This window comes from Dicentrarchus labrax, unplaced genomic scaffold (assembly GCF_905237075.1).
Source record: "Dicentrarchus labrax unplaced genomic scaffold, dlabrax2021, whole genome shotgun sequence".
In the NCBI taxonomy this organism is placed as follows: Eukaryota; Metazoa; Chordata; class Actinopteri; family Moronidae; genus Dicentrarchus; species Dicentrarchus labrax.
The window spans coordinates 13,230,714-13,241,875 of NW_026136724.1; the positions used below are offsets into that span (position 1 = coordinate 13,230,714).

Here is an 11,162-nt window from a genome sequence, read left to right on the forward strand (position 1 = left end):
ACAGGTGTATGACTCAGCACAGACTATCTTCCCATGTGAGAGTAAACCTCATCAGATGGGTGGTCTGGGTTGTTTTGGGGGTCCTTGAGATGAGAAACTTTGAGAAGACCTGCCATAAGGCACATTCTTCCACTTGCAGAGGGGGGATGGGAGGGGAGGTTTTGTTGCCCTGGCTCTCCCCCACCATGTGCATACCAGAGACAAAAAAAACAACCAGACACCGAGCTGCAACTCAGGAACACAACACAGCCCGAGAAAGCTCTCATCAGACACCTCACCCGGAGAAAAAAATCCCCTCCTGGGACACGCAGGGAGATATGGGATAATTGATCATCTTATTTTTCTGCCAGCATAAAAAAGGAGGTGGGGAGGGGGGGGCGGGGGGGGGACTGTGGAAAAGGGGTGGTGCATCTGAGCTTGAGATCCTATTACAGAGATCCAGACTTTTTCATGGCAAGTTTTTTGGAAGTGGGGGGAGGGCGAATCCACAACTTTTCTCGGCCTGATGTCTTTTTCATACCCAGCCGAAATGCTTCAAAGGAATACTTTGTATGGTTTTAAGTTGATGGTGCGCTTTCTCTAAAAGCCGAGGACAGTTTTGTGTGTGTGTGTGTGTGTGTGTGTGTGTGTGTGTGTTTGTGTGTGGAGTTTGGGATTTAGATAATGAAGGAATTCAGGAGGATCCAGCAAGGATCGGACGAGAAGTGCAGAATAAAAAAGTTTGGGAGGACTGCGATAAAACTCTGAAGCGCCCCGCAGATTCTTCCTCACCATGCCGCGTTTGGGAACCTATTCGAAATCTAATGAAGAAAACTCCATCTTTGGGTTTCCTGGGAACCGGGATAATTTGAAGCAGTAGAAGTCAAAGTAATCTCAGTTTTGCACACTTGAATCTCTCTCACAAGATGTCTTCCCAGGGTCGCAGGAGCCCCATTGTTGGATTTTACGGGATGCTTTGGGTCTGGGCTGCCTGGCTTTCGGGCTCCGGTGCGGTGTTGTCTCCAAACGGGACCATATTTGAGGATAACTGCAAGAAAACCACAACTTGCGAGGCTCTTAAGTACAACACATGTCTGGGATCGCCTTTACCGTACACGCATACTTCTCTGATCCTGGCGGAGGACTCCAGCACCCAAGAAGAGGCTTTTGAGAAGTTGACCATGTGGTCTGGTGAGTTTTAAAGAAGGATAAAAGATGCTCTGTCTCATTTCAGTGCCTACAGAATGATAACCTACAACCCAATGAAAAAAACTGTTATAACTGTAGCTTAAGAGATCAGCCAAAAATGAGCCTACTGTCAATACATAGGCTGTAGTGTTATTATGGACATTAACTTGGCTTGCTAATTTTAATTATACTGTATAATATATTATAATTTCACTATAAATCAATTATTGACTACTGTAAATTGAAGGTTTTGATTATTTTGTCATCAAATAGCAATGATACATTTTCTTCCAGGCTTTTAATTTGTAGTAATTCAATAATAAATAAATAAGCAGTGGGATCAGTTTGTTAATTGATTGTGTTTTTCGTCACTGCACAAGAATATTCAGAATAAAATTAATGTAGTACTAATGTAAATTGGTGTGACAATGAGAGATCTCAAATACAGAGACAGGAGAGATAGGAAGAGAGCCTCAACAGGAAATGAAGGGTTAAAAGCCATTAAAGGCTACAAAGGGAATCACTCATAGGTGTGAGAGAGCAAACAATAGGAGAGTCTCACTTAACCTTGGACTGTAGATATCCTGCAAGACGACTTTCACATTCATAAGCACCCACTAATGACCTGTTAGACCCAGGTCCCTGCCTCACAGGTGTCAAGGTCTCCCAAATGAGCCAGATTTGATGACATGTGTTATAAGGAGCCTCATTTGTATTGTGGGATATGGTTTATTCTGGCTCCTGTGTAAGTTACAGCAGATGGGGGAGAGAACTATCACCCGTTCATATGATATCTCTCACTATGCTCACGCTGAAGTAGAGAAATGTTTGTCATCTGCATTATTCTTTGTGATGCTTTATTACATTATAATAATATTTATATTATATAAATATATTTATATCAATTCTTTATTATGCTTTTGACTGTTTCTATGAAATTGTTGGCAGTTGCTGGAAACTTTGTCCATTATACAACATGTCCTGGTATATCACAACTTCTTTATCAGGACTATTCTCAAATAAATATTTGCATACTGTTTTTATGACAGTTGTAATTAGGGAAGCAACTACAGATTATTTTCCATATCATTAAATCTGCAGGTTATTAACCCGATTAATCAATTTGTCTATAAAGTGTCAGAAATGCCGTCATAATTTGTCTTTGAATTCTTGACCCTATTTGACTAGCATATATTACAAAGAATAATAGCAAAACCTCACATTTGAGCAGCCGGAATCAGCAAATGTTTGTCTTTTTTTATTTTTATGTATTGACAATCAATTTTCTGTTGCCTAATCTATTTTAAAAATTGCCGATACAGTTAGTTTGATGTGAATGAGTCAGTTCTAATCAAACTATCTAATCTTTTATTTTCCTGGCCCTATCATAACTTCTATTTATGTGTATGTGCACATCTCCACCTTCCAGATTTGGGTAATTAATATATTGATCATAATGCTGATCACCACCACCATCAGTTTGATAAATGCAGCCCATATCTTGTTGTACGTATCTCATGTCAGTGTCTGTCTTTCTCTTCTAGGTTTGCGGAACGCTCCTCGCTGTTGGTCAGTCATCCAGCCTTTGCTGTGTGCCGTCTACATGCCCAAATGTGAGAATGGTCGAGTTGAGCTGCCCAGCCAGAGCCTGTGTTTGGCGACGCGTCGTCCATGTAGCATCGTGGACCAGGAGAGAGGCTGGCCAAACTTCCTCAAATGTGACCAGTTCCCTGTGGGCTGTTCGGTAAGCTTCATTGTTACGTAATGTTGTGTGATACTTAATTGATCCCCAAAGGGAAAGTCTCTTTTCACTGCAGCTCAGGGCCAACTTGAGAGCAGCCTTCTTGGATTTCCTAGCAGGGTGAATGCATTCTAGTAGTGCTGAAACATTTAATAATATAAAAATGCTTAACATTTGCTGGTTGTAGCTTCACAAAGTTGCAGAGTTGTTTGCTTTTCTCATTATCATTAAATTAAATGTAAAGTTCAGCCATTTGTGCAGGGAGGACTATGTGAGACTTCCATCATTTCTTTCTCTATAATAACAACTTTACACAATATTGCTGTATGTAATCCCGACTCACCAAAGTTGATTAAAAGCACACCTTTCCCCTTCGCGTGCAGAATGAGGTGCAGAAGCTGAAGTTCAACACATCAGGCCAGTGTGAAGCTCCCCTGGTGAAGACAGACATTCAGTCCAGTTGGTACAAGGATGTGGAGGGCTGCGGTATCCAGTGTGACAACCCGCTGTTCACCGAGGAGGAGCACAATGACATGCATGCCTACATTGCTTACTTCGGCACCATCACCCTCCTCTGCACCTTCTTCACTCTGGTGAGACAAAATTACAGCGCCCGTAATTGTCTGTGTTGTCTTTCTTGTCATTTTGATTCGAAGGTCAAGAGATTTAACTTTTTTATGTAAAGGGTATTCCCGTCTGACTTTCATAATTTCCTCCATTTCAGGCCACATTTCTTGCCGACTGGAAGAACTCCAACCGCTACCCAGCTGTCATTCTCTTCTACATCAATGCCTGTTTCTTTGTGGGTAGTATCGGCTGGCTGGCCCAGTTCTTGGATGGCGCGCGCGACGAGATTGTGTGCAAGAGCGACAACACCATGCGACTTGGGGAGCCCTCGTAAGTGAATATCTTCAACTGTCCGATTAAATTGCACTTAGCTTGATTTGATGTGATCACAGAAAAAAAAGCCCTAAAAATCACATTCATGTTGTGCTGACCCCTACAGGTCTTCAGAGACGCTGTCATGTGTCACCATCTTCATCATTGTGTACTACTCCCTGATGTCTGGTGTGATTTGGTTCGTCATGCTGACTTATGCCTGGCACACGTCCTTCAAGGCCCTGGGCACCACCCACCAACCTCTGTCTGGCAGGACCTCCTACTTCCACATGGTCACCTGGTCCATCCCCTTCGTCCTCACTGTGGCCATCCTGGCTATCGCTGAGGTAAAATGTGATACTAAAACTGAAAAAAGTTTTCTAGTCAAGAGAAAAGAGCTTTTTTCTGTTTAACTGCCATCACTTTCATTCATTGTGGCTCCATTGTGTGGTGTTCAACAGGTGGATGGAGACTCTGTGAGTGGGATCTGTTTTGTGGGCTATAAAAACTACAGATACCGTGCTGGGTTTGTGCTGGCTCCCATTGGAGTGGTGCTTGTTGTTGGTGGCTACTTCCTCATTCGGGGTGAGTGACTCAAAAACCATTGACCCATTTATAGCAACAGTCAAAGAGCTCAGTGACTAACCTTGGAGGAGCAGTTTTAGCCCTTCAATCCAAATCTCTCAGCTTTGGTTCCCCCCCACAGCCAATCTCACCAACACTGACTAATTGAGTACATCGCTCTTTTTTTTTTGTAGGTGTCATGACTTTGTTTTCCATCAAGAGCAACCACCCTGGACTTCTGAGTGAGAAAGCGGCCAGCAAAATCAATGAGACGATGCTGAGACTTGGTATGTTCTCTTTCTTGTCTTTCATCTGTTGCTATTTCACACCACACTGGTGACCTGTGAAACAGAACGAGGGTAAAAAAAACACCCTGGTTATGATCAGTTTGGAGATTTTTTTCTCCGGGTGAGTTTGGAGTGGTTAAACTAAGCGTTAGGTGAAGAAATGAAATGTCTAAAGAGTCTTAGGCAGCATGTCACTGGGTACAATAAACACAGAATATGAACATTTTTGTTGGATCTTTGTGAACTAATATCGCCAGTTTATGGCTTTGAAATCAGTGCAGTGTCCGGTATCTCACACCTGATTGGTTGTTTTGTTTCTCCTTGTCAGGAATATTTGGATTCCTTGCCTTTGGCTTTGTTTTAATCACCTTTGGCTGCCACTTCTACGACTTCTTCAACCAGGCTGAATGGGAGAGGAGCTTCAGAGAATATGTGCTGTAAGTGTTTCATTTTTTTCCTCTTTAGGTGTCAGAAATCCTGTGATTTGCTGCACTTTTGTTCAATGAATGAATGAATGAATTAATGAATCAATCAAGCTTTAATTATATAGCACCTATCACAAATAATAATAAAAAATAAAATATAATTCGAAGTGCTTTATGAGAGATTGACAAAACAGTTTATGAACAGAATTTAGAGACCAGTACAGTGAAGTAAATAAGAAAGCAATACAATATGAGTTGTTAAGACAATACAAGATTAAAGTCAAACAAATTAAGTCATTAAATATTACACAAAATAATTTATTATAATACAATTTTTATAATAAAATAGTAAAATGACAAAATAGAATGAATTGTTAAAACACGCTCAATTAATCTTGTTACTACATCGCGTGGTAGCAAAGGTTTACACCTGCCAGAATTACTTCATAGCTAAACCCTGCACAGAGAAATCCACAAACTGATGCTGTTGAGACTCCAAACCGCTGCTCAACCGCTCAGCTTACAGCGGTGAATGCAGACCTATTTCCCCACAGTGTTGACACTGGCTGCATTGGAATTAATTTAGCCTCAAAAATGTAAACCACTTCTTATTCCTTATTTGCCAGATCCTGCATTTGAATGTACCCCAGTCATATGGCTAGAAGGTGCGGGAGGCACATGGGGCACGGTAGAGACATGGAATGATCATGTCTGTGATATTTTAAACAGGTGCGAAGCCAATGTGACAATCGCTTCTCAGACCAACAAGCCAATCCCAGAGTGCACCATTAAGAACCGGCCCAGTCTGATGGTGGAGAAAATCAACCTGTTCTCCATGTTTGGGACGGGAATCGCTATGAGTACCTGGGTCTGGACCAAGGCCACCATCCTCATCTGGAAACGGACCTGGTGCAAGTAAGCAAAAATCAAGTGAAATATAACATTAAAACAGACTGTGGCTATGGTTGTACCTCTAAAGTAGATGGATATTAATAGATTGGTTGTTTGAAATCTCTATCAGTCTCTTCTCATTGCTTGTGTTCCCATCATGTCTGTCCAATTCCATATATGGTGGTAGATATGACAGTGTGGGAAAAGTCTTAAGTTCTATGCACCCAGACATGTACTAACCAAGCAGAGTTTCCCTGCCAGAACTGGATATTTTCCCCCTGATCATTTAAAAGTATGGAGGCATAAATGTAGTCAAAATCTTGCTGTGTGTGCCAATGTGTGCATTTAGGTCTGCTGCTCTGATCTGTTAATCCCTGGTTTAAGAACAGCGCTCACAAGGGCTCACTGTGACTTGGATTTTACTCTCAGGAATTTGTTTCCTTCCAGATTAAAAAAAAAAAAAACAGTAATTCTTGAAATCATTGTTTTCAGTTTAGGCTTTAGTCTCATCCAGTGTGATGTAAAATGAGAGAACATGTAAGAAATCAGCACCTTGGCCAAGATCATATAGCTGCTGATGGCATTAGAGAATCTTAAGTGGCCCAGGTGTTATTATACCAGGTGTTGTTATTACCTGTGGTCTCTCTTTCTCAACCTGCCTTGTGTTCCTGTGTCAGGATTATTGGCCGTAGTGACAATGAACCCAAGAGGATAAAGAAGAGCAAGATGATTGCCAAGGCATTTGCAATGAGGAAGGAGCTTCACAAGGACCCAGAGAAAGAAATGTCTTTCAGCATGCACACCGTGTCCCATGATGGACCAGTGGGTGAGTACTTCAGTGGATTCATTAAAAATGACCCTAACCCTTAACTCCGTGGGAACATAAACTGATCATTTAGGATGAATTAGAGTGCAGTAAGTTACATTTGCGTCAATGTTTGCTATATTGTTCACTATTTGGGGTGAAAAATAAAACAGTGGAAGCCTTGTAGGGAGATGTGTGCATACTTCCACCTTGTGGTAAATAACTGAAACTGCAAGGCGTCTTATAGTCAAAATTATATCTCATGTCTCACACACACATAGCTCTAGAGGTATCTAGCCATACAGATATTTTTGGGTTTCCTTGTCGGGACTATTTCTTTGGTACAAGAGTTTTTAAATGTTGTATTTAAATGCTTTGAGCACCACAAACAAATTGTAATTCATTCAATTCCGGCATGTGCTGAGGTAATGATTAACACGCTTTGTGGACCACTATATGTTATTTTTCCTTCACATTTGGCTTGAAAAGATTTTCCATTTGCTTTTTAGTGGCATAGAGGCTGCACACTCAGGGTCAACTGTTATGTCTGTAGCTAAGAACTGAATGACACATTACTCACGTAAGCTGTGAGGCTGCTGTGGCTGCCATGCTTGTTTAACTTGGAGCAGTTCAGCGCTCTAGCAGCACCACAGGGGAGTCTTTAAGAGTAGGTTGAATCTGTCCTTAGTTGTCCCTAAATGGAGAGTTTGTGGCTTGTCTTTTTCTCATTCATAGCTGGAATCAACTTTGACCTAAATGAGCCGTCGAATGATGTGTCATCAGCTTGGGCGCAGCATGTGACCAAGATGGTGGCCAGGCGAGGTGCCATCCTGCCTCAGGACATCTCCGTTACTCCCACTGGTACTCCAGGTGAGTGCTGGAGGCAATGACTCTGACATTAACGCCTACCTCTCTGCATATGCAGAGGATTTCAAATGTTCCCTCATCCCTCCCTGCTGTCTGTGTTTTGTACTTCTTTACCTTTTTTGCTTTCATGTTTTGCCCTCCTTTTTCATCTTTTCCCCTTTTCTTTATTGAAGAAAGTCAAACACCAACTTATTTTCTGTTGTTTGCTGTGTTTTTTTTACAGTGCCGCCTCCAGAGGAGAGGAACAGGCTGTGGATGGTGGAGGCAGAGATTTCACCAGAGATGATAAAGCGGAAAAAGAAGAAGAAGAAGAGGAAGAAGGAGGTGCGTCCAGTGGAGGAGGCGGGGGACCACCAGGCTTATTGCCAGCGTGAGTTTGGTCGTAGCTCAGTGCCTCGCCTGCCCAAGCTGCCATGCCACCCCAGTCTGGTTGCCAATCTGCGGGAACAGCAGAGGCAACAACAGAAGCTGGAGGAGGAAGTCCTGCCAGGGTCCTACCCAGATTCCCAACCCTCCCACCCCCTGTCGTGTGAGGAGAGGTGCCCCTACCCGCAATACCAGAGCAGTTGGAACAGCTATGGCCGCGGCCTGATCTCTGACCCTCTAACCTTCAATGACCGCCCAGAGGATCTGGGTCTTGGCCCACGCTGCCTCCCCTCAGCCTCCACCTGGCAGCCCAGTAGATCTTCCCGCTATCCCAGGGAGATGGAGCTCACCGACGGGCTGTCAGAGAGGTTAGCCCACGTGGCTCGGGTACCAGCGGGCCGAAGGGCCGGCTATGGACCAATTCACTCCCGGACCAATTTAATGGAGGCGGAGCTCATGGATGCTGACTCTGACTTTTAAGAGCATAGCTCCAATTTATTGCTTTGTGGTACACAGACAGTAAGCTGCAAAAAGTGCTGGATACTTTCAAAATTCTTACTAAAGTGCACCTAATTCCCAATGCCCAGAGCAGAGAACAAGATGGAACTAAGCTGGTCAGTGTTTTATTTTATTTTCATTTTCTTTTTTTTAGAAAAAGCAAAGGGATAAAGTGAAAAAATATGTTGTGAATAAGTTAATGAAAAAATATTTTTTATACTTTGTGTCCAATAAAATTTCAAAGGCAACTCCTTGATGACAAGACAATTGAGGCAGCTAAACTTTATATGGCTTGAAACCGATACCTTTATTCTGAACCCCCTATGCGTTCATCTGCCAGCTCAGCCCTGCTTGTGACAACATTAAACTCTACATGTGGCAGGGTAAGGTGTCAAGGATGAATTGCTAACTTCTCTTTGGAATTACCAGTAAGGAGATTTGATGATGTAGGCAGTTGATAAAACTTTTCAAAGTCAGATGTATTCTTAATCTTGGATTGACTGCTTGTATTATAATTATTTGAGCTGTCCCAGGGCAGTAAAACCTGATTCATACAGAACACCATACAGGTAATAAAAAAAAAAATGCGACGGGCTACTTGCAAATACTGTTTAACCCAGGTCTTCTTTTCATTATATTTTAATGTTCTTAAGACTCAATTTCTGTCTTCCTACTACTATTTAGCCATTTACTTGTGTTTATGTAAAGTTAATTTGAGGTACTAACCATTATCTCCCTTTCCCTTTTATTACTAATATCACAGAAATTATTATTATAAGTGACTTTGAGAAGTTTAAAGAATTTGTGACACACACTGGGACTTAAACAAAAGCCAGAAAGAACTAAAAGAAATGAAAATCTGTCTAAGATCATAAGCTCATTTTGTATACAATTGGGTGTTTTAGTTAAGTCAAATACATCAGTCTCACAGTTTCACTTTTATTATATTGTATATTGTTTATTATATTGTCCTTACTTTTCTTCATGTTATTGACATTTGCAAACAAATTCTGACAGGATTTTGTTAAAACCAGGCTGAAGAGTTGCACTGCCTTCTCTGGTTAAAAGTTATAAGACTGTTAAACCTCCGACCCCACCCAGCATCACTTTAAGTACACCTGTACATCACTACAGCAAGGTGAAAGGTTAAACTACTAGAGGTCAGTAAACTCAAGACTTTCATCGATGTTAAGTTCCTCTTCAATCAGCTATACATACTAATTCTTTTTATGGTGCAATAAACCAACAATCAGCTTATTGTTTGCCTGGAGAAAAATGTATTAAATGACGATCTTTTCTCAATAAGTTCTCCTTGTATATTTCAGAACAACCTTTCTCCTTGTACAATTATTTTTAAAAGTTATTTTTTTACAGCTGTATCTCTACTTTTGTTTATCTGTTGTATATATTCAGTCTAAACTGGCCTTCATAAGTGTTTCCTCTTCTCCTCAGCCCAGTTGGAAACCTTTTGTATGTTGCATTTTTTAGACTGCAGTGGGTTTAGAAGTCACTTTTTGCCCGAATGCATCTATTTTTCTGTCTCTCTCTTTCTAAATGTGTGTACTGTATATAGGTTGTTCATAGATACCTCAATAAGGGTATTGTTTGTACAGATTTATATATCGAATCACTTGATTACTCTGCTGATATGATAAATAAAAAGGGAAGAGTCAACTATGCTATAAAAAGTTGTCACTGTACTTGTGCTGTAACCAAAATCCCCCCTAGTATTTTCATGTTACGCTCAATATGGATAAATGATGCTGAAGTAGACTGTGATAGGCCGCTTCTTAGCCGATTGCAAATTAGTTTGTCTGATGTACGTGTCTAGTTATTCATTTGATTTGTATGATAGAGAATTATTTATGTTATTAGTAGTTACCACACTGCTATGATAACAATAAAGTGAGTTTGGCAACAAAAAAAGCATACCTGAAATCCACAAACGTTTATGTTCAAAGGTTACCATATAAAGAAATTAAATGAAGATTACTTTGGAAATTATGTTTCACTTTTTATGTCTTGAAAAGTAATAAATTTTGTTTTTGTGAGCTGTCTAAATGATTTAGGTCCACCAGCAGGCCTTGTGTTGCTTTCAGTGTTTAGTCTCCCAACTGTGTATAAAAAAAAGATAACTGTCACTTTGACTGTGCAGCTGTATTTTTTTGTTTTTATATGTAAATAAAAGTAACCCTAGACTTTTCTGTGTGATTGTTACCTGCTGTCCTTTAAAAGACCCAGAAACCCATTTAACAATGTTTTCCACTATTATGAAGGTAATTAATACATAGCCTACTTAAAAACATTTCCAACTACCTAAATTAAAAAAATATTCTGTCAGCTAAATGATAAGAAAAGGTTTTTAACCTGTGAAGTTGCACCTCTTTTTCCTAATACAAACAAATCCTTTCATTCAATTCGTATAACGTGAACCTAAAATGAAAGATCCCCCCAAACACGTATTAAAACATGTATGCAAATAATCAGCTTGAAACAGTAATGTGTGTCTGATATGTTTTTTTCCCCACTAAAAACATTTAATTTTGATATTAAAATCCCCCAAAAAGCATCTAAGTCTACCTCATTAGAAATTACAGAATCTATTAATATACAAATGTTGCTCATTTATAAAGTTTTCCTGTACAAGATATCTCCTACTTCACTTGTATTAG

At 40.5% G+C, this 11,162-nt stretch overlaps 1 protein-coding gene across 1 annotated transcript; it reads left to right on the plus strand.

Moving 5' to 3' along the window:
* The first annotated feature begins 413 nt into the window (after window positions 1–413).
* Window positions 414–10,688, plus strand: smo (smoothened, frizzled class receptor). The gene is made up of 12 exons (XM_051392832.1): window positions 414–1,170; window positions 2,712–2,911; window positions 3,292–3,501; window positions 3,633–3,805; window positions 3,915–4,134; window positions 4,249–4,372; window positions 4,546–4,638; window positions 4,967–5,075; window positions 5,793–5,978; window positions 6,632–6,780; window positions 7,495–7,629; window positions 7,850–10,688. The coding sequence occupies exons 1-12, from the start codon at window positions 906–908 to the stop codon at window positions 8,470–8,472; spliced, it is 2,487 nt and encodes an 828-aa protein (XP_051248792.1). The 5' UTR covers window positions 414–905; the 3' UTR covers window positions 8,473–10,688.
* The last annotated feature ends 474 nt before the right edge of the window (window positions 10,689–11,162 follow it).